Source organism: Colius striatus, chromosome 16, assembly GCF_028858725.1.
Source record: "Colius striatus isolate bColStr4 chromosome 16, bColStr4.1.hap1, whole genome shotgun sequence".
NCBI lineage: Eukaryota > Metazoa > Chordata > Aves > Coliiformes > Coliidae > Colius > Colius striatus.
Window position 1 is genome coordinate 10,669,329 of NC_084774.1, and position 26,933 is coordinate 10,696,261.

A 26,933-nucleotide genomic window follows, 5' to 3' on the forward strand; every position below is an offset into this window, starting at 1 on the left:
AAACCATGCAAGAAAATAAACCCCCAAAGGAAGTGGCAGCATGGCGTAAACCCTGCAATGAAATGAGGCAGCCAAAGGGATGGCTGCCTGTAGTGTACTGAAGAGTTTGCCAGACAAATCTCCTCTCCAACCTGTCTTCCATTGCATGGTAAGATGAATTTGCATAATCAGATAACCTGCTCCTAAACAAAAAGGAGCAAAGCTGTGTTGTCACTGGAAGGAGGATGACACTGTCTGCTTTGCATACAGTGGCTGAAGGGCCAGTGGTCCTCTTTGCAATGCAGACTGCAGAGCAGCAGGGCTCTTTTCAGGCTTAGGAAGTCTCAACAGAAGTTTTTGCTACAGTTGACTTTACAGGTGAGATCTTAGGGCCCAGATCCTCTGCTGGTTTAAACCCCACGTGCTCCATTGGAGTTACAGGTGCTTATTTCCACGAGTGGAGAAGGCAAGTCCTTGCTTGTCACAGACACAGAATAAAGCTATGGCAGCCCTTTCTTTAAAGAAAAGTCAATATCTGCATATGGCATCAGAGCACAATTTTAATTGTGCTTCTGCCTTTAAGAAATTAGCAAGCACACCAGTGGTTAATTCATTTATATCTTCAACTAAAACAACAAGGTGATATTACTGTTAATTTAAAACCCTTTAGGGACTGCACAATGTCTTCACTGTATGTTTGAGAGTGAGAAAGTCACTTGCACATGTACAGCACTATATATCCTCTTCAGCTGGCAGTGAAGGTTTGTGTTCCTGGAGGTCACAGTTGCCATTTTCAGATGCATCTGTGCTGCCTGGAGCTGACTCTGATGGGGGAGGTTTGTAGAGTAAACAGGCGACTATAAAGAAGGTTGTTCCAAGCACCTGCAACCACAAAGACACCCCATTACTCTCTGCTCCCCCTAAATCCAGGCACTCAGCCCTCATTTGGGATGAGATTTGCTAATTAAGCTTTGGGGAGGAGATGATGCAGTATCAGGGGTAAAAATCTGAGTCCAGTCAGCCCCATAGCAATGGGACAGTGAAACCTGTTCAGTCCCACACTCACACTGCCTCAGCCCATTTGTTGTAAGGGTTTTGAAAGGCTCTTTATCACAGCAACTGCTAGACATTACAATGTAGGGCAAGTCCTTGTTTTGGGGCAGTTAAAATGATGGTTTTCATCCAATAAATAAGAAGCAGAGATAAGCTCTCTTATTTTTCATCAATGATGGAGGGATTGATATTTACAGCCTGTCCACAATGCCATCTCTCACTCTTACTAACACATTGCAGTTATATATTTTACTCTATATCCAGCAAAAATCACTTTGGGAACTGTAAGGAGAAGAGATATTTCACATGGTGCAACAGAAGCTGTAAGCCTGGAAAGTAATGGGGATGGAAGAGAATGATGGTGCCTGGAGGAGCATTACCTGGTGAGAAGCAAATGGAGCTTTTGCCTTCCCTGAAAACATCTCTCGAGTGAGGGTCTAATTTGGGCTGAGGGGCAGATCAGGACAACCCAATTTAGTACATTTCTATCCCAGAGCAAAATGCTGTCTCTCCTAAAGACCTGCTTGCTTTATCAGAGTGGAGTTAACAGGCAGCATCACCTTGTAGACCAGTCCAGCGATGAGGGTGTAGCGGCTCATGGCTGAGTTCTGGTAAACGTAGCAAGAACCTTGCTCACCACACTGGTCCTGCCAGAGCAGGCAGGATTTGTCAATCATGGACCCAAAGGCAATGGGGCCAGGGATGCCTCCTGTGGGAAGAGAAGAGAGTGGACCTTCAGTTTGGGCAACATCTATGCACCAGCCTTGCAGGATATGAGATGTTTGCAGGAAAGCATCAGGCTCTGCAGCTCCATCATCCAGCAATCTCATCCTGCAAAGCCTAGAGCTACAAGGGATCCAAAATACACTGAATTTCAAGACCTGAGGGTGCAGCAGGTCTTTTCACTGTCCCAAACTACATGTTGAACAAGAGCTAAAAGACTTACCCAGAAGCTTCAATGCCTCTGGCCCCCTTTTTCTTAAAATAAGGATGCATTGTCAAGACATTGCTCCTCTGCCCTCCCTGTGCCATGCTACAGAACCCTTCATTCAGCTTGCAAATCAAATGCAAAGAGAATTAGGTTTCTCTGAATGACAGCAAACAAGAGATAGCATCCTCCTTTCAGCAGCATGTGTCTTGTCCTCTTATTTTCCAGCCCAACGTGGTTTACTCTTAGGGTAACAGTTTGCCATCTGCCCCACAAAGCCAACAGACCATACCAACAGCCAAAGTGAGTCTGTCCCATACCTAGTGTTCGTACTACAATCCACTGGATCCCGAGGGCAAATGACCTTTGTCTGTCAGAAACACACCTGGGGAGCAAAAGGAGATTGTTTAAGAAGGCTGCCAGGCTGCACAGCATCTTCCCACCCCACAACACCACGTGCTTGGGCACAGCAAGCACAGGACCTCCATCCTCTTTGGAGACTGAGGTTCACCCCAGCACAATGTCCTCCCCTTACTGCTATAAAGTGTCAGAGGATAGAGCTGCCAGTGCTAAAGCTGGGAGAGAAGGGAGTTAGTCCTGACATCTCCAGGCTGCCAGTAATGAGGTGATTCCCATCACACCTTCCCCATGGCTTGAGCCAGCAGGATAAAGGGGAAAGGAGGATATTGGGGCTTCTTGCAGCACTGGTAGAGGACAGGGCAATGCTGTGCTTACCTCAGGGTGGCAGTCAGGGCAGGAATGCTGCTCAGGAAGGTGAAAAGGATCACCACAAACATGAAGAACAAGAGCAGAGGCCTTTTCACACAAGAGGAGGTACATTTCCCTGCCTCTGCATAGCCAGGGCCAGGCAGGAGAGTTTTCTCAATGCAGCTACATTCATGGTAGACCTGGGAAAGAAAGATCATTTAGCCAGGGAGAACACAGAGATAGTCACAGCTTGAAAAAGATTCAAGGAGGTTAGAAACCAGCTTGTTTTGCTCCCAGAGCAGAGTGAAACAGCAACCAAGCTTCATTCTTGAGACACCTCTGTTTCAAAACAGGTTATTAAATAAGACAAATGAGCTTTGCCAGGCAGTCCTTGAATGCTGAATATCATAATTACCCTTCATTAAACCTTAGTTTGTCTCTAAGAGTGACATGCTGGAAGGATGAGGAGGTGCATCATGTTCATTGAAGACCAAAATAAGAACTGGGGGAGGAATTAGGCACCTAAGGAGATCCCCAGCTGCCTGGGTGATTTACCACTGACTTCAGCATGGTTTGATCCAGAGGGAAGCAAAAGCAGTTGGACACACTGAGAGAAGTCAAGCAGAGGGAGCTCAGAGTACCTTCTGCCTTCATTCCAAGCTGTGCCTGAGAGCATCCACCCTGCACTAGGCTCTTACACTGATTTGCAGCAAAGCTCAAGACTTCTGCAGTCAGCCAAAACACCTCAAAGATGATGTGGCCCTAACTTGCTAATTCACAGTGCTTTCAGACATACCTTCTTGCCATTCCTGAGGTTTTCAGACACTTTTTTGCAGCCAGCATGGCAGGGAGAGTAATACATGATGTCATCACTCCCACAGACAGGGCTGTAGGTCTCCTGTAGACAGCCACACTCGGCGTTGCAGGCTGCTGTCAGGTTTAGGTGGCCACCAGGCAAAGCACTAAGGGAAACAGAGGAGCAGTCAGTGGGGAGACATTGAACAGCCTTTTCCAGGAGGAAATAGGTAGAGCAAGGGAAGAAGAAAGAGGGTACAGTAGGAGATGCAGTGGATCCCCAAGCAGCATGAAGCCAGGCCAGGGAAGGGTTTCACCTCACCCAGTTTTAACAACGAACAGGAGTTGTGCCCTGGATCTCTCTTTCCCACAGATACCAAGGGAGTTTAAGGGACCAGATCATAGGGAGACACCTCATTTTGGAGAGGAGACTTCCCACTTTTAGTCTACTTTATCCCACTGGATAGAGATCATGCAAAGGCAATGAAGAGTGAGGTATCTCTTACTCTGGCACTGCTGCTCTCCACTCTCTCACTAAAGAGGAAGCCTCTTCCATGAACTCCAACTGGCTGCAAAAATTAAGACATCTATATTCTGGGTCTCAAGGTCAGTAGTTGCCCATAAGACTGCCCAGACATCTTCCATCACCAGCACATTCCCACATGCCTATCACCAGCCCCAAAGATTTGGAGTTACCCTGTCCTGACCAGAGCCAGGCAGAGCCAGGACAGATGGGATGACTGCTCTTACCTTCCCTCATACATCTGGGTTACTCCTGCCATTGGCATGTTAGGGCAGTGAATGAAGAAGATGAATATAGCCAGCAGACTTGACACTGTGCAAAGCAAACACAGTTTGATGATTCCTGAACAGCGGAGTTTGAATTTATTCACGAGGAATCCTCCCAGGAACGTGCCTCCCCCTCCAGCTGGCACAACCAGATAGCCTGCAAAAAAGGGGCAAAACCCCCCACCATAAGCAAGTTTAGAAGTGTCAGCAAAGAGTTTTCATGTCTGAACACATTAACTGCAATGTGTCTGTATGAGAATAACCCCTTGGTTGCTGTGTGGCTTCTTGGTGGGAGTTCAGTGGACTGCTCTAGCAAAGAGCAGGTGGTCTTCCATAACAGCTCAAGGAATGTGGAATGTCTGGCAAGGCAGCTTTTCCTATCCAGAGATCTTAAAACAGACTCTTTGAGTAGCACATCATGAGTATTAATGCTTGTTGGACACCATTTCCCCAGCCTACAATATGGCAGGTAAGTGAGGATCTTCCCAGCTTCAGGATGCTGACAAATTAAATCCCCCAGTTCAGACATTCCTCTTTAAAGGAAACATTAACTTTTTCTGGCAATGCACTAGAAAGAACAGGCTACAGTTATTTTGCCTTCCTCTAGAGGGTAACAGATGGCTACAGGAGTGACACTACTCTTCCTGATATCAGTAGACACAGCTCTGAACATGCACTTGCTACAGATATGAGGACAGGAAACAATCCTATCTAGTGTCTGAAGACAATAAGTGCTCTGTAAATGAACTTCAGACTGTTTGTCTCCATTCTAAATGAGCTATAGAGCTCTCACATTTGCAAGCAAAATGAAAAAAAAAAACATAGCAAAACCCTGGTTTTCTTACCAAAGAAGGTAGCAGCTTCAGAAGCACTTAAACTAAATTGAGACTCCAGGAATTTGGGTCCAAACGTGGACATCCCAGCAATGAGGGTGGCTTCAGTTGCTCCTGCCAAGCAAAGGAAGATGAAGGTGGGGTTCTTCAGAAGCAGCAGTACTGATCTGGGAAGGACAAACAATACTGGAATTGAATCAAAGTGGCACATTTCTCAGGTCTGTCCTCTATCTTCAAGTCAGAAGGACCACAAGACGAGGAGGTATCCCACCAAAGTCTCATGTAGCTTGAGAGAGTAGCGAGTTTCTCCACTTACACTTAGAGTCCTACCAGCCAAGGCAGGATGCTGAAGACACCAGTGCTGTGTGATACAATTCCCACTCAGGGTGCCCATGACTTGGAGATGAATGATTTCAGTGCTAATTTTCCAACATTCAGGGCCAGATTGAAGCAATACATTACTGCTCACCAAATCTCAGTCAGTTAAAGGTTTTATTCATCCTCAGTGGCAGAGAATAACAGTCTCTGATAAGCATGGATGTTTTGCAGCTCAGGAGAAATGCCAAGCAAGCCTTTCTATATGGAGGAAGCACCTTGAAGACACCTCATATCCCACTGGAAAATAGAAAGCAATCTTTCTCCCACAATCCAAGCACAGTTTTACTTTAAGCTTGGTAAGTTGAGCAAATACCTTTTCCTTTCTATCCATTGGGATATAGCAGAGCCACAGATAAGTCTGAAAAAAACTGCCATGTGTCATTTCTATGCAGAAAGTTGATCCAGAGACACAGAAACGCCCTTGGGCACATGGGATGGTCTCAATTATCTCTCACTATCTCGGATATTGGACTGAGAGGGCTGAGGCTGCTTTGCAGGGAGCGTTTTGTAACATGCTTGAAATTCTGCCATGTGATTTCCCCCATTCCTGAGACGGGCACAACCCCATCATCCCGTGGCAATGGCAGCCATGAGGGTGCCATGAGATGCTCCTGAACTGAAAGGCACAGCCACTTCCCACCTACTGCTTCAGAGAAAACGTGAAATCAGAGAAAAGCTGCCTTAGTACAACTGAGTGAGAGACGTGCTGAGGCTCAGCAGCAGATTGATGCAATTTTACCCACATCAAGTGGAGAATTTCATTATACCAAAAGAAGAAAGAAGATGAAAGGCAGAAATAGCACACTTTCTTACACCTTGATTACAGGGGGCTTTATAAGAACCATTGTCTAGCAGCTGGGATTAGTTAGGTTACTAAGCTATTTTTCAGGAATGGTCTTTTGAGCTGTGCTTTATTTGGAAGCAGAAAGACTAATCTCTTAGCAAGAAAACACTCCCAGACATTGTGGCTGATGTAGGAAATGTACAATGCCTTCACTTTTTTTACAGTTCAGGAGAAAAGAAAGGAGCTGGCCCTGGCCCTAGCATGACTTTGTGCCTGTTTGCTAAAGGTTATGGGTTAGACATGCTGGTAGGAAACTGCAGAGGAACTCTTTTCAGTGCTAAGAGTAAGGATTTACTCATGTAATTTAATCTGCTTGGAGACAGATGATGTAGTTCTGAGGTGTTATGGCATATCAAGTCAACACAGACTTTTTCATTGCTATCACTAAGATTCCAGACACACCCAGAAAGCACTTAACTCTTGAATAGTCATGACTGTTCTCAGTTCTTGCAGCCAAAGGGATTGGAGGAGGCTCAGCATTGCCAAGAGAAGAATCTCACCATCTATAAAAGACTGATCCTGCAAGTCTTTACTGACATGGGCACACATAGGTATTCTTTTGTCATGTAATGGTCCTGCTGTATATGTTGGGACCAGTTGTACAATCAGCTTGCTACTCCCAGAAACACCTGTGTGCCCAGCACACCCCTGGGCTGTAACAGAACACAAGCTAATGAGTCATTGATGGTACACAGATATTTATGCAATCTTAGAACATGTCAATGGAAACATGCACAGAGTAACACCTGCTGACACCACTACCAAGAGAACAGAGAGCACAACCCACAGGAACAGAAACCAGCCTCCCCTTAAAACACACAGAAGCTTCCATAAAGCCACGAGACAAACCAAAGCCTCACACTACCACCTAACCCAGGAGGGAGGAATGACATTTTGACTGTAGCTTCTCATGTTGAAGATCAGAGCTTGACACACCAGTGAGTAATCCTCAGCAACTCTGTTCTGTAGCTCACCAGGACAAAGCCTCCTCTCCTGGCACAGCTCTGTGTGTCTTCTCCTTGAATCCCTATGCACTGACAGCAGGAGTTACTTCATGAGAGCAATCATATGGAACCAGAGAAACAGAAATGCTATTTTATCAGACCTTTTCAGCTCACTAATTAAGACAGAAGTCTCTTCAGGGCAGAGGATTAAGCTGTATGGGCTGCATTCCTGTAAGCTTCTGCTCTTAGGCAGCACTGTGAACACAGCAATTCATTAAGCTCACTTAGAAGGGACCTGATGGCATGAAATAGTATTTTATTTCATCAGTACCTCTGCTTATCTTTGTGAGACTCTTACTGTCTGTACTGTGAGAAAACATGTAGCATTCAATCCCTTACTAAAACAAAAGCAACTGTGTCCTTTGGCCTTGCTCTGCAGCCTGGTCCACGTGTCTCCAAGAGCTGCACACACAGATGTGAGCTCCTCTTTAATGCAGGTTTCCAGAATAGCAACCCTTTAAGGCATTTCCCTTCTATTAATCAAAAGCAGGGAATACAAAAGCCTGTTGGGCTTTTGCTTTCAAACAAAAACCACACTAAGTTCTGGGCTGATCTGAGTTGCCCACCTCCAGGTGTTTGTTCTTCAGGAATGAGGGGGAAAGAAGATGCTGCTGGAGGAGAACTGCCTCTGTAGCTGCTGTCAGACAGCCCTCACTGAGAAACAGTGGGAGCTTTGCTCCAGGTAAGGAGGAAAAGCATCAAGCACTGAATCCCATCCCTCTGTGCTGCCCTGTTTGTGTTGGTTTCAGTCATAACCTTGTCATCATTGAAATGCAGCTTTTGGATTTCATTTCCGTGAGGAGAACAAGCCGTGACCTCGGAAGATGGCACCCAGTCAAGAATGCCATTTAATAACAGGATTGAGATCTCTTCACTGTAATACTCTTCATAAAACTGCCTTAAGCCCTGGTAAACTTCCTACCAAGTCTCCAAGAGTTTCAGACCAATGTGAGCACTTGCACTGACACAACACAGAGCGACTGCTGCTGAAAACTCTTGTACTGAGCACCTGCTTCAATCCTCCTCTGCCAGCACAAAGGCAAAACACCACAATTAAAGCTCAGAAGTAAATGCTGGCAGCAGCACAGGTTTTGGCAACACTGAACGTTTGCCTTCACACTGGGCAGCTGTCATACATAGATGTAAACTCCTTCCTAAGAATGGTCCTGAGAGAAGTACAGAAAGGAAAAATCTCCTGCAAAGCACCAAAACAAACTGACATCCAGACATCTCTGTAATATCCAGAGCTTGCACACCAGCTGTACATAAAGCAGCACCTCTTCCCCTGGCTTCCATTTAAATACAAGCCCCCAAAACATCCCAGATCAGAAAGGATTTCAAAAGCCCATAGCAAACCTTTCCAGGTTAAAAGATCACATTATATTTTGGCCACTCATTTGTTCCCACCCAGGATCCCACCCTTTAAACTATTTCCTACCAAAGCTCCTTTGGTGCAGATGTGCTTGCCCATGCACAGAGCCAGGCAGCAGCCCTGGGATGAAGTTTGCTGCTGTATCACTGCTTTGCAGGAGAGATAAGCAGCAGCAACACATAAAATGTGGCTGGAAGATTTAAGGGAAAAGAAATAGAAAAAAAAGGAAACTAAGAACAAAAGAGAAAGGGAACTGAAAGGTACAGTGCAGGATATCTTGTTCCTCAGATTTGGCACTGAGCTCTAAGGGTCAGGGCTTTTGTTTCTTCTCTCATTAAAAGGACAAAACAGGGATTTAGCGCAAGCAAAAACAGAGGAAAGGAAGAAAAGCCCCAAGGGGAGGGGGAGGAGATGTTGGAAAACATGCAGTCAGGCCAGGTGAGGTCAGACACAGAGAGGAAGAAATAATGCTGCTGGGGAGGGGGACTGAGATGGCAACACCTGTGTATCTTCCCCTTAGAGCTTGGCATCAAGCCACTCTCGGTGAAACTCAGCCTGTTATATGACTGCAGGTGGATTTTCACACGTGGATGTGAGCTTCTGAAAACCACAGACAGGATCAGTCACTTGTTCCCTGCTCTCCCACACCATCACCAGCACAATTTCTAGCTCAGTGCATTTGCTGAGAGCCTTCAGCTGTCGATGGGACCAGACCTCCAGTCAGAGCTGCTCTGCCTGACAGCATCACTATGTCTGAAGCTGGGCAAAACCTTTGAGCTCACATCACAGAAAGCGAGCTCGCCTTGGGCCCATGGCTCTCACTTGTGGGGAGGGCTCCTTGGGAGAGTTTTCTCACCTAGGCAGATCTTTCACTGTTTTCCCAAAGTCTGGATCTGATGCTTTTTTGTGGCTCCCATCCTTGAGCTGATGAGCCTCTGACACCCTCATAACGATGTAGCGCTGGGACCCTGGAAATGAGAGGCAAACGGGACAAGGGGCACGTGAGACAAGGGATGTGGATGTTGCTGGGGCAGTGGGTTTGCAGGGAGAGAATCACAGAACCCTTTCAGTCAGAAAAGACCTTTAAGATCATCAAGTCCAACCACTAACCTCACATTGCCTCGCTAATCCATGTCCCTCAGCACCTCAGCGACATGGCTTTTAAATACCTTCAGGAATGAGGATTCTACCACATCCATGGGCAGCCTGGGACAGTGTTTAACAGCTCTTTCAGTGAAGTTTTTCTCACTTCCAATTTAAACCTCCCCTGGCACAAATTGAGGCCATTTCCTCTTGTCTTGTCATTTCTTACCTGAGAGAAGAGACCGACCCCCACCTCACTGCAACCCCCTGTCAGGGACTTGGAAAGAATGACAAGGTCTCTGAGCCTCTTCTTCTCCAATCAAAACACCCCCAGTTCCCTCAGCTGCTCCTCATAAATGCAATGGGACATCCTCCCTCCACCAAAAGCTGCAAGGGAGGAGCAGGGAAACAGGCAGCTGGAAAGCCATGGGGTGAAATCCATGTAGGAATTCCAATTTAAACACTGGAAGTTCTTCCTCTACTCCTGCACCCCAAGCTACACATGTACACAAGGTTGTGAGCCTCAAGGTGAGTGTGGGTATCATGCAGTCCCAGCCCCAATTCCCTAAAGCCATAGCAGAGCCAAGTACCTGGGAGACGTTGGGGGTACCCCAGGATGGGGATGGAGATGAGGAGAGAGGCTGCTCCAGCCCCAAGGAAGCCAATCCACCATGCCCCAACCCACAGCGTGTTCTCTGGGGTGATGTCCATCCTGTAAGGAGCAAAGCCAAAAGAGATAGAAGAGAGACAGATGGGGGTTTGCGATGGAGTGGGACAGCTGGGCTGCCCCTGGTTGAAGCTGTCAAGGGGCTGGGAGGATGCAGGGGGGACATCAGCAAAGGAAATCAAGCTCTGGCATGTCTCATGGTGATCTGTTGGGGATGCCAGGGCCCCCCTATCCCTCCTGCCACACCACAGCACTGTCTGCCTTACTGGAGAGAACACCCAACGAGCCTGGGACGTCATATCATTTCATTCCCCGTTAATCTCTGGTTTACACATTCACCTCCTCCCATTTCATCTGAGCTTTGAGGGTTGCTATGATTCCTGTTCCACAACAGAGCCACCCTTTGCAAGAAAAGTAGTGGAAATAACCCATTCCATCCTCTGGAAAGACTCCCCCCTCCCCCCTTTTAACCCATTTACCTGCCAAAGAGCCTGGAGATAAGAATAAATTACAAATACTATGAAGCAAAGAGAGACTAAGCATCCTGGCTGGATTACCAGGAGGATGAGCAGCACTGCTGGTAGCATTGACTCATCAGAGAACTCATTCAAAAAATTCACCTGCTGCTGGCAGCCTCATTAGCACAGGCAGTGCAGCGTGAGGAAGGATTGAAGCTGACAGGTTTGTCAGCAGTTTGCTTCCAGCGACAGCACTAACACAAGTCACCCTTCCAGCCTCAGCACGCCCACAGAGACACTGCTGAGCACCATGGGCACGTTTCCACCCAGCCTCCAGATCATTATTGTTATCATTATTACTGTTATTACCCCAAAGGAAACATATAGCAGAAAGGAGAAAGGAACAAGATTGTTTTTTAGCCACTTACTCTCTGCCAATTTCAGTATAAATATTTAGAAACATTCCTCCTACCAGATAACCCGCTGCAGGCCCGAGGATTGCAGCAGTGTAGAAAACAGCTGGAAGGGAAAACAAGCCATGTTAGACAAATAGCAGCATTTCTGCCAGGGATGCTGCAGAGCAGTGCCCAGCATCCCCTGCCCCACTGCAGCAGCGCAATTCCCTCCTGGATCCAGGATGCTCAGCCTCCTGCTACCTCACATCCCTCTCCCTAAGCCACTGAGAAGCAAAGCCAGACAGTTTTAACAGGTTTTTCATCTCACACTTATGTCCCAGGGAAACTTTTGCATCTCGCCTAGGAATTCTTCTAGCATGGAGCAGGCAGAACTGGTTCAGTGGAAAACCACATTTAGAGGGACGTGGCTGACCCCACTGCCACGTCCTGACTGCTGGCAGGATGGGCAGCAGTGTTGTCTCCCCACTGGCAATACACAACCCTCTATGATAAACCTGGCACCAATGGCACTTATTTTGGTTTGCTGCCATAAAAAGATCATCAACTTACTGATGATCTCCCTGTGATCTCCTCCTTTCCCTGCACAGCCTTCTGATACAACTGTATGGGCAGACTGCTACATTTGGAAATTGCTGAAAGTTCAGCCCTTTCAGCAATTTCACCAAATGGGACTGTAAGTCTTCAGCAATTGTGATCAGCAATACCAAGCAGAGTGAACTCAGCCTCTTCTCTTAGCTGTGCTTTGTACCAGCTGTATCTGAGCAGCTCAGTGGCTGTCCTTGCCGTGCTATGGCACCGAAGGGGTTATGGATGGATGGATGGATGGATGGCCTCATGGTCATTTGCCACAGATGGTAATGCCACGCAGGCACTGAGGTATGCTGGAGGGCTCTCCCCAGCTGGCCCAATGCCCAGAGCAAGAGGCATCAGTGAAAATACCCAGTTGCACCTACAGTTCTTGCCTGTGAATAACCAACCCACCCCAACAGCTGCCACTTCTCTCCAATTACCACCTTGCTCATCATTGAGAACAAAAGACTGGGAGCAACTCTTGTGGAACTGCTCAGCGTGTCCTATCTGGTGCCAAGGCAGATGGAGCAGCTCCCCCTCCCATCACCCAGCTCACAGGTCCAGCTCCACTCACCAATGTACACAGGGGAGTAGTTGGTCTTGACATTCTCATCTAAGTAGGTGACACCGAGCGTGTAGAGCGGCGTGGCTCCCATCCCGTGCAGGAACTGCCCCAGCATGAACACAAACCTATAGCTGGAGAGGCTGGAGGCAGCCTGGGCACAGGGCAGGCTCTGGTTCCCCCCGCAGACTCCCACCTCCACTGCCGAACGTGCCTCGTACTGTCCCGTGGTGAAGTGAGGCAGAGCAAAGAGCAGGGAGCCCAAGCCCATGACCAGAACCCCCCAACCCAGCCACCTTGGCTTGTGGCCGTTCCCCCCAAAATAGCTGACGAAGGTGAGGCAGACGCAGGCGGCGATGTCGTAGGAGCTGGCGATCAGCCCGCTCTGGTAGCTGCGGAGGTCGAAGCGGCGCTCGATGGAGGTGATGACCGTGTTGATGAAGCCGTTCACCGTCATGCCTTGCAGGAAGGAAGCCACACAGAGGAAGAACAAAACGCCTTTGGATGTGTTAAAGAGCTGTAAGCAGCCTGGGGTGAACCCTCCCCAGCCACATGCCAGTTCCTCCCTTTCAGCTGACACGTATTTAATCCCTTCGCTGAATTGGGTCTCGTCCTCTCCTGGGGTGATGGAGCAGAGGGGCTCAGCACACGAGTCGGAGGGGCTGGGTGCTCCAGAGGATGCTGTGCCGTTGCTCAGTGGGGTGGCACCTGCCTCCTGCCTGCTCCCAGCACCCAACGTCCGTCTGGCCTCACCGGCAGCAGGAGATGAGTGAGGGAAGTCGAGAGTCTGGGTGAAACAAAAGCCATTTTCTCCAGTTGAATTCTGAGGCATGGCCATGAATGGGAAGGCAGGGCTGAGCAGCAGGCTGAGGTGAGGCTGGTGCCAGGGTGGCTTTGCAGGGCAGCGGGGACCTGCCTGTCCAGGAGATGCAATGTTCGGTGCTTATATCAGTAGGGAGATGGTGAAGGTCTGAGCCAAGACCATTCTGATCTGTGAAGAGAGAATTTTCACACGTGCCTTGGTATAAAGCCATGCCCAAACCCCTAACATTTTGCTTCTTTGTTAGTAAAAAGAGCATTAGCATTTCATTGTGCAGTTCAGCTGGATGTGTGCCATGCACCATGGGGCTGTTGCTACCTCAGGTATGGGGACACCATTAACACTGCAGAAAAGAACTAAACATTCCAGAGTATTCAAAAAAAGCACCTCTAAAGGCAGTTTCCCTACCAGCTGAAGCCCCTTATCCCTCCTCTCAAAAAGACCCTGAGTAGACACTGGACTTACACAATCTCTATCCCTCTCCTTCCCCCTGTGCACAGGGGGAACTGTGCCCACAGCTCCAAGTTTCCCACTGGTAAAAGTCCTTTAGTCTCTTTCACCTTCTGCCAATAACAGTTTATAATTATCCTGAAAAGTTTCCACAGTCAGATTGATTTGATTCCAAGCCCTCAGATCTGTTTACAACTATTCAGTAAAATCCTTTCTATAACTAATTAGACTACATGCCATTTGAGTGGGAGCTGGAGGGCAGAGGCAGCTGACTCCAGCCCTGATTACGGATGCAGCCTGCCTTCTCTCAACCTGTGCATCACAGCACCTGATCATGCCACCAGCCAAGAGGATTTTTCCTTAAATGCCTTGGCTGAACTATAAATGATGAAACCAGTATGGCTCTCCCCTTGAATACTGGTTTTACACAAATGCTAGGAAAGGAGTCTTTTATTAGAGAGCATTTCCAAAGCATGTGTATTTCCCAATGCCTTTTGCCAATATCTCTTAGAGAGACCCCTATAAAAATGTCCCTCTTGAGGTGACAAATCAGCCTCATCAGCAAGGAACAGGAAAAAGGGACATTTGTTTCCTCCCAAAAGTGACCCATGTTCAGGTGGCTCTAACCTGGGAACACTGCAGCGTTTGGTGAAGAAATTGCTACTCATCCATGTGTTGCTACAAACACTTATCAACATTTGCTTGGCAGGTAACTGTGTGCACAAGCACTGACATGCCTCCCTGTAGCAGCAGCTCCTGCAGGCACCAGAGCAGGAGGACTTGGCAGAAAGTGATGCTTAGAGCAGCACCAAGGTCCTGCTCCTCCCAAGAAGGGCAGGGGACAGACCACATACAGAAGCAAATGTTAAACATCCAGGTGTTAAACATGTAGTGCTACACCAGCTCTGATCCTTAAGGTATGTTAAACAAATGAGATACACCTTTGGTTGGCAAATAATTCTATCTTAATTACTCTGTCTGGGGAGCACAGTGCACAGAATATTTACAGGTACAGATTTTAATGGCTTCCAGTTGCTCCAGGGGAGGTTTAGATTGGAGATTGGGAAGAACTTTTTCCCTGAGAGAGTTGTCAACCCCTGTCCCAGGCTGCCCAGGGACAGGGGGGAGTCCCCAGCCCTGGAGATATTGCAAACCCTTGGAGCTGAGGTTAGTGGTGGGCTTGGCAGTGTGAGGGGAGGGCTTAGACTTGATGATTTGAAAGGTCTTTTCCAACCAAAGGTGTTCTACGATGGATGACAGTGTGGGTGCAGGGTGAGCTTGGCAGCCAGAAGGGTACTTACTGGATTTTCAGGTCCACACTGGGCTCCTCTGTGAAACTTCTACTTTAGCAGTGCAGGATAGCTTTGTGTAACATGTAAGTGCAAAACCTAAGTGCAGGCATTGAAATTTTGCTGCAAAGATAGGCTGTCAAAATGTGTTGGCACAAAAAGTTAACACCTTGGATGCCAGGCTGTCTTTTTTTTCACTTCTTCATCCCTCCAACACTCTTATGACTCTTACAGCTCTAAGTCTGTTCTCTCATCTTTGCATGCAGTATTGGAAACAATAAGTGTTTTAGCACTCTAACTTTATAAAAGTCAGAAGTGATTACTAGGGACTGGATCAGGCTCTAAGGGGCAGAACTGTTCACTTTACAATCAGCTGTGCCTCCTGCACAGTAACTGCTGAGCTGCACACCTTCTGTGTCAGAGGCCTAATGTTACCTTAGACTTTACTTGGAAAGAAGGCTGATCAGCTGGGGACTGATTTTGCTATCACTGATGTCAGTAGCTAGAAACAGCCTGTTGGTGAGCTGATGTGACCAGGAGCCAAGAACTCCCAAAGTGGCACACCTTCACTCTGGAGGAAACACTCCTCCTGCCTCTTCACCAGCACTGGGAGATCTCCTTTCATACTTTATCAATATATATTGATAGTTTGATCTTTTATGAGTCAGGAAAGAGTAGGTACAGCTTTTCACTGAAGCTTTCTTCTCTTTGAAGTAGCAGGAGTCTGGGCTGCCAGACCCAGGAGACCGCATCATCCCCCGCTTCAACTCTGGTTACCCTTGATCTTACTGAACAGCAGACCCAAGGTGAAACATTTCCAAGCAAGAAACCAGTTGTTCCTCCAAGCAGCAGATGTTTCCCCACACACAGAAGCCTTCTCTGCCCCAAAGGCCACATCCTGGCCATGTCCCCATGGATGTGGGCTAACAACTCATAGCCAGGTGCTGGGCTGGAAGCCCATTCCTGCTTGGTGCTGTCCACTGAGGTGCTTTTAATCTCTTAAAGTATTTATAAACCAGCAGTGACATATTCACTGGGAATATTAGCTTTCATAGGAGCCATATGCCACTTTAGAGAATAAAATATAATCTTTAGGGAAAAAACCCAACCAGCTTCATGCACTTGTAATCATTCTTATTCATCTCAGCCATCCATTTATTGCTTCCCATTCATCTCTGGTTTTAATGACTCAGCTGGTGATTTCTTGCTTACATTGAATCAGTCCCAATGCTATTATCTCCCAGCTACAGATTTACTCATTTTGCTGCAAGATTTCCACTCGATTTTTTCCAGCTGTACAGCTGGTTCCAGGCTGCCAACATTACCAAGTCAACACAGCAAAAGCAGCAGGGCAATGAAAGCATATGATTTGTATTTTGTGATGAAATCCTCCCCCTCTACTAATATTTAGCATTAAATCAACAGCAAAGCTTCCAAGCTTTTCATCAGGTGATCATTTAAATAAGTCACAGGACCAATTAAAAATATTTTGTGTCTCTGCCAAGGACTGCAATTAGATTAATGTTACAAATTAACTCATAACTGACATGCAAAATAATCCCATTTGCTGAAGTGTGCCCAATGACAGTTCATCTTCCCTTTCACTCTATGGGGTTTTTTTACTTTTATATAGGGTATTATTGTGGTAAATATCATCTATTTATAACTTCTGCTCTCCAGACCTGAGCACAGTTTATGATTTATGAGCAGACCTGATTCTTTTCAGTTTTATGGCATACATGGAGACACTTGCTAAGGATCAGGAAGGGAGGATTGAAAGTGAAAATGTCCTGAAAACCAGGGATGAGCAGCCCCAGGCAGTGTTCAGTGGCTGTGTTGGGCAGCCTTAGTTATTCTCCTCAATGTGAGAGTAAGCCTGACCTTACTAAACAGATACTTTGACGGCGGTAAAGTCATAGAGAATCACAGAATGGTAGGGGTTGGAAGGGACCTTTAGAGATCATCTAGTCCAACCTCCCCTGCAGAAGCAGGTTCACCTAGATCAGGTTGCACAGGAACATGTCCAGGTGGGTCTTGAAGACCTCCAAGGACTGAGCTCATGTTACTCCAGAAAGAGACAAATTCATCTGGGTTTGGACATTTAATTTCTCTTGTAACACATTCTGAATTCTTGTACAGTTTGGCTTCAGAGAGTTATCAGAATTACTTCTGTTGAAGCTGATAAACACCATATAGGTCCAGTGTAATCCATTCACTGGTTTAGGAATGGGAAAGTCTCTCAAGAGTGAGATAAATCCACGTCTCAGTCCCACGAATGGAGCTTGTCCTCGGGACACTGATCCAGTTAAAGGGAGATAAAAGAAAGCACAGGGTGATCCGGCTGTGTCCAACACTGAGTTCTTTCCTGGCAGCTGAGGAATTTTACCCAGCTCACATGAGCCTTGCATGAGCCTTAGCATTTGTTACCATGCTTTTACAAAGCATCCTCTTAGTTTACCACCACCAAGGATGCTGCTGCTATTGCTGGGAGCAGCATAGGGACCAGCCTGGAGCCTTTCATAAACCATTCCTACAGGAACAGCATCATCCTGCACACATGGAAACACTCCAGGAAAGAGAAACACACCTAAAGAGTAGCCAGATGACCATTTATCCAACACTGCACTCACCATCAGTGCTGTAGGGACAGCTGAAGTGCAGGAGAGGAGGCATCTAGAAGCTACAGGAATACCCTGGCACACCCCTCCTGTCAGACACGTGTTCTTATGTGATTAATCCCACTGGAGTCTAAAGTATGGAAGAAAGCAGTAGAAACTGGCTTTGAATTATCACAGGAGCAAGGACACATTTATAATTAAATAAATTCCAAATAGTAAAGCCTAGCACTCACACAACCTTTGTATGTTTTCCCATTCACTGGCACATTAATGCACTAACATGCCAGAAATCAGGAAGGTGGCTTGGATAATTTTCAATTAGCTGCTTGAAAATGCTTTGAAGATAAATCTAGCCAGATTTTTCTGAGCTCACTGACTTGTTCCAGCTTATCTGTGCAAATACAATTGGCTGCAGCTGCCCTAGACCATCTTTAAAAACATGCAGTGCCAATGCACAAAGCAGATTTAAGCAAGCCACTGTAGATTATCCAGACAAAAGGCTCTTTATTTTTGCTATAATACCTAATTCCCTCTCCCTAATGTCAACTCTCGCTTTAATATCTTCTTCCTACCATAAGTTTGATCAAGGATGAGAAGGTTTTCATGCTGTCCCTGGACTGTGCTCTTCAGCCACCATTATGGCCCATAGAGCTGAATGTCTCTGTGGCTTTTCCAAGGCATTTTCCCAGCATCTAGCCCTGCCCTCAGCATGGCATTATTTTCCAGCATTTGGATTATTTCAACTCATTTAAGGATTTCAATATTCAGGATTATGTTTCTGCAGAAGCCCTTAGTCAGCTTTTCCCAGCAAGTACCACTTAGTTCCTACAGCCATCCCTTCCTTGTTTCCACATAGGAGATGGAGATTCAGGCAAATCCTCTATGATACAAAACGAGTAAAACCCAAATGAAGAACATGAGCCATGACCATTTTCTGCATCTAGAGATAGAAGCAATCAAAATATAAAAAATGCAGCATCCTGTGTTACACAAGGCAAGGATGCTGAGAGCAAGCTAAATACACTAATGCTGACATCTACCATGGCTTGCAGGAGCTTTGATCAGTGTGATGGTAAAAAGAACAAGGGAAAACTGGAAGAAATGATATCATGAAACTTTGTGGAAGTCCCACTGCAAAAAGATGGATTTGGCATCAATAAGATGAAGCCTTTCTGTTGTAGGTGGTGTGTTAATGTTACAGAATTGCTGCATCCTCCTTTAAAACAGATGACAACAGTCAAAGCCTTTCCAAAGGCTTTTCTCTCACATTGCTGCTGGGTAACAGCCTTTTCATTGAGATAGCTCCTTCATCTGGGTTGTTTATTTGTTTGTTTTCCACTGAATGATCAATTCATGTATTACACCAGGCTGCACTCCTCCTGCAGTCTATTTTTGGCTTGGTTGTAAGAGCAGCAGCAGAAACACAATCATGCTTGGAGCTAGAACTATTTATACCTTACCTCAGACCACTCCTTTCTACTGTCAACCATTTAAAAAAGTCTAGAGAAATGTGCCCATTTCCCCAGTTGTTTTTTCCTTAGGACATTCCTCCTGCCAGTGCCTCTGTACACTGTGAGTGAGAAGAGGTTTGAGGAAGTTTCACACAAACCCTTGTTGTTGAAGAGCCACTCATGGGTTCTTAATCCTTTATTCCTTTCAAATCAAATAGATCAAATTTTGGAGATGAAACACAAATCTTAAATCCCTGATATCTGCTGCAGCATGGGAAGAAACCTCTGTGAAACCCTGGGAGTTATGCAGTGCTGTAAAGGGAGAGATTTGGTGTGGGGCACAGCCTCCATGCAGTTCCTTTTACATGCTGTGGACACAGGGGGTTACAAGTCACATCTAAATTACTTAGTATTTCACTTTTTCACCAGGACAAGATTGCCTTCCAACCCCTCTTCTCCATACTAAGTGGATTTTCTGGGGAAGGTCCTGTACCACCAGGTCTCAATCAGACAACACCAGCCTCTAGCTTGAACTTTTTGTGACAAGTTCTCCAGCCTAACCCTGTGTTGATGGGCTGGATGCCCATCTCTTCCTCTCAAATCAGAGAGCACAGAGCTGAAGAGAGAATAATAAAAGAGCCAAAGGCATTACAGAAAAAGAATCTTGCTGATAATCAACATACCCTGCAAGCCACCATCCTCAATGAGCACAAGAACCCATGAGACAGGCAGAGGGTGGAAACACCACATTAAGTGGGAGCACGAGACACACAGAAATTACAGGGAGGATTCAGCTGAGGGAAGAACATTTCCCACCCAAATCCACTTCTTTTTCCAGATCAGCAAGTAATAGCTTCCCCAAACAGCCCCTAGAGCACAAGCTCACTGGTGCACACCACTTAGCCTGATCTTGTTTAACATTCAGTGATGCTCTCTAATCCTCTTAGGTATTAGTCTTGAGATTCCTGCCAAGCAGGGGAACAGCACAGCCTCCCCCATAGCACTTAAATGAACTCAGTGCTTGAAGGGGGCTATTTTGCAAAGTACAGTAGAACTCCAGCTGTTTATTTTAGGTTAACCTCAGATTAGCATCTAGGAAGTTACCAGGGCATGCAAAGCCTGATGTTAAATAACCCTCATCTCTACATCTCAGGTGATTCCCGAGGAAGTCATCCTGCATTAAGACTGGGACTTCTCTCACTTAATTACTTGTTTAAAGTTTAGTACCTAATTTGAGTTTGTCATTGCTATTATCTCACTGTTGCCCACTGCAAGATCATGACATTCAGGTTCTCTGGAGCCATGTCTCCCCAAGCACTGTGTGTTACTAAATCACCCCGTTACTGCAGATATGACCTGGAGTAGCAATGGGCAAATAATCATATTTCTGTTGGATTAGTCAAGCAAATTCCCCTGAGCTTATTCTGGCTTCATGTTGGCTACCACAGCATAACCAATATTTGATCTAGCACAAAGCCAGAAGGTGCAAAACTAACCCTTTCACCACAAATCTGACGTGGCACACAGGGGTTTACACAAGACCAGTGCACAGGCTCATGTAGCTGTAGGACTTCTGACTTGGAGTTTGCAGCCTCTGAGTTTCCTGACACCAAGTACTCCTCCCATCTGCCCTCCAAAGATGAGCTAAGCATAAGGATCATACTTCTTATTTCATCACACTTCATGGTCTTTCATTCGCTTAGAATAAACACAAATGCCATCTTGCTGTTCATTTGCATTTGATCATGCAACACCCTCGATGTCAACACATTGTGGTGTACTTGGGGATTTCATGGAAAAGGCCACATCCCCCTTGTGTAATTGAGAGGAAGTGATCAAAGGGATGACTTCTCCTCATTCTCTGACTCAAAATTCCAAACCAGTAGCACAACCACAAACTACATCTACAACCACAAAACAAAGGGCAGGGACCCAGACTCAAAGAAGAATGGGACAGAGCATGAGAGCATTATGTTGGCAGTGTGTGAGGCTGCTAATCACTGCTATCAAGGATGGGAAGAAGCAGCCAACATGAAGTGACATCTTCCTTAGAAACCTCAGGTCTGTTTCAACAGAGAATCCTCATGCTGCAGGTTCCCACAGTGGCTACAGCAAATGTCTATAATATAGAAAGCATTGAAAATCTCCAGATGACCACAAAGCACAACAGGTTGCAAACAGGCAGGTGAGCCTTGGTTGTGCTGGTCTCAGCTCTCTGTTTCTTCCACAGCTGGCTGCATGCAAATAGAAATCCTCACTGATCAGAAGAGGTGAATCTCCACCAATTCCTTTGAGAGCTGCTGGTGGGAAAATGCTGAGCAATACTGTTCAGCGTTAAGAGGCTTCTCTAAGAAACCCAGCTCAGTGTGCAACAGCAATGCCACACAAGCATATATCCTAATGTACAGAGAAGGGAGTGTGTGCACACTCTCCACTACAGCCCATAGTTTGTGAGCTGCCCCTCTTGCCAAGCTGGCACAGCTTTCATCCAACAATGCTCAATCAGGTCAGTAATTCATTTGTACTGCCAGGGAGCAAATTGCTGCCAAATGGTGTTTCTTCCTGAGATAAAGGAATAAACAGGCATATACTGTTCTTATATAATGTTCCCATTGCCAACCCAAAACATCTGCTGGAATTCAGGGGGGTTTGCTGGCCCTGTGCAATATGGAGCCACTTTTCCTTCGTAGCCTCCCTCTCCTCATACCTGTGGAACTGCAGCATTTCCCAGCTGCTGTTGCAGGAGAAATTTACTTGGAAGTCTGCAAATTGCTTTCAAGTGATTCGTGTTTCCATGCAGCAGCATAGTGGGGTTTCCATTTCTGTCTCAGGAACTTTATTCCTCTTGGTCAGGACCCACTCCCATCCTACAGCCCCCACCATGATGCTACAAGAAACAGTCACAGCAGGATAAACTTGTTCTTGGTTATCAGCTTGGACCAGGTCACTGAGTAATGACTTAGGTCACTGAGGAGTGACTTTTAATTGGTGCTTCCTAAGAAACGATGGGCCTGATTCTGCCACTGCTGATTACCCCTGAGCAGCATTTGCTCACACAAGGCATTCATGTGGGGTTCCCAAGATCACTCACAGAAAGGAAAAGGTAATTCCAGGGAATAAAAAGTGACTGATCAGTGCTGGTAGACATGGAAGCCTTTCTATTGCCTCTTGAAAACTGGTGGTGTTTTAAACCAAGAATATTTGAGCAGATAGTCAGTGTACCTCAGGCTGAATACCTTTTACTCCCTTTAATTCAGTTTCTTCAGCATCTTAAAATACTCAAAGTTTTACACCAAATAAAAGGAAAATACACACCACTAAAGGGATCCCAAGTTGATCAGAGGACTCCAGAAAACCCACATCTGCCTTGAAGGATCCAAATCCTACACGAGACGGAATCCACTCCAGCAATCCACAGCAGACAATGAAGTTGCTCTGAAAGCACTGTGAGGAAATTCTTTTGTTCTGGGGGTGGGAGGGAATTCTTACACCAACATAATGCTCTGTGGCATCTGCCCTGTCCTTGATTGTGCTGAAGTGGATGTGCAGGATGAGATTGGTCATGGAGCAAAGGCAGCAGAAGCCTTTCCAGCTAAGCCAAGGGGTAGAGCATCCTTGCAGCTGCTTCGACTCATGCCCAGGACACAAAGGCTGAGATGCTTGCTACAGGGCTTTTAAAGCAAAGAAATTTTGACTTAAGTCTTCAAATCTGATTTATATGGAGTATTGCAAACTAAAAAGATGGGTGCAGCTTTTGAGGAGAAGCTGACAGGGAACAAAAAAAATCTAAAAGAGCCCTTGTCTTTCAGATGCTTTGGGGACCTGTTTGTTTCAGTGTCATGGGTTGGGGTCACTTACCTGAACTCTAGAATCTAAACATACATTTTTTACCTCTTAATGTCATCTAGAAAAATTAACTCCTCTCATAGCCTACCCAAAGCACTCGAATTCACAGATATGAAGCCATAGTCAGACAAGTGCCAAAAGGTACTTTTTCTTGGATTTCTTTTTTAAGCCAGAACACTGCAAAGTCAAAGTATTTATTGGGAAAAGAAAGTGTTTGGCCTTGCTTTCTCAACATGGAAATGACTCCTTAACTCCTTCAAACGAGGGGACAACTGTCAAACAAAGCTTGTCAGCATTTCATTTTCTCTCTCTCAGGAACCAAGCCAAGCTCTGAGAATTCAGGATGGAACATCATTTATGCCATACAGCAATATACAACAGCAATCAAATGCAGTTTTACTGTAATTATACATATGCCAATGGAATAGTACAAGAAAAGAAATAGGACTATTGTCTTCACTGCTCCAGGAATTTCCAAACTGCTGGAAAGGCTCAGCACTTTGCTGAATGGGGCAAAAGAGAATAAACAGAGTATTTTCCACCACTAACATATGCCCATTGCTCAGGCTCATTTACAATCTAAAAGTGGAATGACATTTCTGAATAGCAGCAATATAACAGCACCTGAGATTTAGGGGTACTTCTGCCAGAAGAGAGATTTAAGGTTAGAAAAACATTACCTTGTTAATATTAAACACTTCACCACCTCGTCTCGTGCTCTCTGCTGTACTAACAAGAGGTTTGACACAAAACTCTACTGAAGTTAATGGCTCTCCCCGAGTCCTTGTCTACAACCACTCATCACAGCTACCAAAGTAGGATGGATGTTTCTGTCTGGGATTCATAAAGCAGATGAAGTCCTTGACCTCTCTCAGAGCATTTTTTTCCCCTAGAAAGTGTTTGTAGAAACTCTTTGTTCTCAAATCCTCCAGTTCAGCATCACCACTCATACACAGGGAGGTCACTCGAGGCCAAGATGGAACAAAACTAATTATATCACAAGGAGGTCTAGCAATAAATCAGTTTTGAAAAGGGAGAGTGGCTCCAGGATAGGAATGGATCTTGCATCTGGAGATCCCACAGCTAGAGAGGGTTGGGAGAGGTGGGGAAGCTCCTGAAATACAGGCACAAGGGAGAGCTGTGCTGCCAGCAACCCCAGGGGCAGAGCCCTTACTCCTGCCTACAGTGGGGTTTGGGCTACTACTACTCCCCAATTCTGCTTCTCTGCCTTTCCCTAGGCCAAGATAGTGACATTTTTTAATGTACTAGGGAAGCACAGCACACTTCAGGGTGGTCATCGAAAGCAAGAGCCGAATAACAATGTGTTTCAGGGCAGCCCACATCAGAAACAGTCTGTGCATGGTTAACAACTCCCACACACTGCTTCAACACTGAGATCTCAGGTTATTAAGCTTAGAATCCAAAGGGGAAAGCTGTCCCCTGAAATCATACTCAGCATCTCACTAACCCATCAGCAATAAGCCCTTAGCTTTGCTAAGTGGTTGCAGAATCTTGCAAAGCTTTTGCACCGTTCACCATTGCATTAATGGAATTCTGCAAGATACAAATTCCTCAGGCTCTGAATAACCAACTTAGAGACAGAAAGTTAAGGAAACAGGTGAGGAAGATGAGAAACCCAAATGGTAAAGCAGAATATTTGGCAATCTAGCATACAAGCACCTTCTGCTGTGGTTTATGACCATGCCCACAGGCAAAGACAAGTTTCTGAACATGGTACAGTCAAATGAAATAAAGGAAAACAAGTTTGCATCAACACTTTGTGGAGTGAGCAAAATAAGCTCTGTAAAGCAGAGCCATCATTCACTTGTCATTCTGCTTCAGAATGCAAAGCCCCAAATTGGAGAGCAGGCTCCTCACCAGCATGCTCTGTGCTGTAGAGACACACACACAAAAAGATTAAAGCTGCCCTGAGGAGTTTGCCATTGGGAATCATGAGGGCACTGAGCAGCTGGATGCAGATATCCCTAAGCCTCTAAATATTTCTTTTGTTGGTGGCTGATCCCATCTTCCCCCTTGCCTGCAAACCTCTAATCTCTGTAAAGGTTTCTAGTAAGCACTTGTTCAGGTAGTTCCTGGTTTTTCTGGCCAGAAATATGCAACCCTGGTAGGAACTGCTGCTTCCCATTTCATTTGTCATCCCAGGGTCACTCTGAATAGTTTGGTCACTGTCACTTTGTTGGTTTGCCCCACGTGCAGAGCAAATTAAGGCACTATCGGTGGAGTGGATGTTTCACAGGGCTTCCAATGATGCTGTCACACCCAGACACTCTTGTCACAAATGAGTAGTTTCAACTGAGTTGTGGCAAGGCAGGTGGCTGTGCTCTGTCCCTCACAGCCTGCCCAGCACAGAGGGCTGCTGCTGCAGTTTCTGATCGTTTTTGGGAGCCTGTAGGCTAGATCTCTGTATATAAATAGCTAGTTTCCCCTCCCCTTTTCATTATTTGACTCACTCTCCCTACATTTCACCCTTTTCCATTCTTTCTCTCACGTTTACAGCATCTCTACACTAAAGTTCTCCTTTGTGTTTGTTCCCCCTCAAATGCTATTTTAACATGTGTTTTTACAACCAAGTGGCACTATAGAAAATAGGAACCCACAAATCAAAAAAGGAGGTGCCAGACTGGAAGCACAAACTTCACTTTTGTAGCACATTGCCTGGTAAAGCCAAAAATATGATAATGGTATTAAAAAAAGCACAACTTCCCATGTTAAATGTCCACTTGAGCCTTTTGAGCTCTTGGAACTGAAAACCAGGGGTTTTATTATAACACTGCTTTTGATTTGTACCATCTGAATGAACAGGTTAGCAGAAGTAATACAGGTCAGGTGATGACAGTGCGCTGATTTCAGCTTAGTGTGCTGCCTGCTACTTCCTTCTCTAACTTCAGCTACCACCCTCTTGACACACGGACCATGTTAGCATACTATCTACTTATTGCAAGGATCATTTTGCCATACTAATGTATTACTTTTTCTTCTTTTCCCAGCATCTTTTTTGTTTCCAATAGAATGACAAAAAAACCCGCCCAAACCGCACCAAAACCTCGAACCACAGTGAAACAGTTCCCACGATTTTCAGTTACAAGGTAGCAATACTGGGTTTGAAGCATCACCAGAAGTGATGCTCGCAAAGGGAAAATTCCAGGGAGTTTGGCTATTTTGGTGACTCTTTTCTCCCTTTTTACGCACTACAGGCTTTTCCCATCAAGCCACCGACTCCACACAAAAGCCCGCACGCTCCGAGGCTGGAGCCCTGCGTGGCACCAGGTACCGAACCGCTTCACCCCAGCCCCGACCCCCCTTCACCCCGCTGCCGCCGCCAGCCCCATCTCGAGGCTTTCCATCCTCCCGCGGGTACCCGCGCCCATCACCGCCTCCTCGGGGCTCCCCGCGCCGCTCCCGCCGACACGTGCGGCACCGCCCGGTACGTCCCGACACGTGTTTGCGACAGAACCGACCCAGGAAGCCCTCCCCGCGCGGTACCGACCCGGTTCCTCCCCATCCCCTCCGCCTGGCGCCGGTACCTGCCGCCAGCGCCGCCGCCGCCGCCTCCCGCCCGCTGCCCCCGCACTCCCCGGCCCCCGCCGCGGGGCGGGCACTGCGGCCTGACGGACGGCCGCCTCCTCCAATCAGCGGCCGCGGGTGGCGGCGGCCCGGCCAATGGCGGAGGCCAGAGAGGTAGCGCGGTGAAGCGGGCGGTGCGGGGGAGAGCGCGGCCGGAGGGGAAGGTGAAAGGGTGATGGAGGAGAGGGACGGGGGTAGATGCGGGCAAGGGAGGGCGAGAGAGCCCCGTCTTGTGGAGGGGAAACGAAGGGGGAGCGGGGCAGCAAGGGGAGGAGAGGGAGAGGGATGGAGGAGCGAGAAGAAGCGGAGTGAGGAGAGCGGCGAGGCAGGTGCATCTTACGAAAAACGCTCAATTTCCCGTCCCGATGCGCACCTGGGACCGCAGGGTTCGGGCTGCTCCCCCCACCCTCTTCCCCATCCTCCTTTCACCCCCAG

General features: G+C 46.7%; 1 protein-coding gene across 1 annotated transcript; it reads right to left on the minus strand.

The window, feature by feature from the left end:
* Nucleotides 1-711: 711 nt before the first annotated feature.
* SLCO4A1 (solute carrier organic anion transporter family member 4A1) lies at nt 712-26,521 on the minus strand. The gene is made up of 12 exons (XM_062009211.1): nt 26,459-26,521; nt 12,452-13,430; nt 11,320-11,410; nt 10,357-10,478; nt 9,540-9,651; nt 5,098-5,252; nt 4,214-4,409; nt 3,465-3,630; nt 2,696-2,868; nt 2,281-2,345; nt 1,593-1,741; nt 712-861 (listed from the first exon to the last, which is right to left on the minus strand). The coding sequence occupies exons 2-12, from the start codon at nt 13,275-13,277 to the stop codon at nt 712-714; spliced, it is 2,205 nt and encodes a 734-aa protein (XP_061865195.1). The 5' UTR covers nt 13,278-13,430; nt 26,459-26,521.
* Nucleotides 26,522-26,933: the final 412 nt, after the last annotated feature.

Coding starts and splice junctions, on each gene's coding strand:
- SLCO4A1 (XM_062009211.1), bottom strand. CDS start 13,277: ATGGCCATGCCTCAGAATTCAACTGGAGAAAATGGCTTTTGTTTCACC. Junction 3,631..4,213: donor ACCCAGATGTATGAGGGAAG/GTAAGAGCAGTC, acceptor TGTTTCCCTTAG/TGCTTTGCCTGGTGGCCACC. Junction 862..1,592: donor TCGCTGGACTGGTCTACAAG/GTGATGCTGCCT, acceptor TTGTGGTTGCAG/GTGCTTGGAACAACCTTCTT.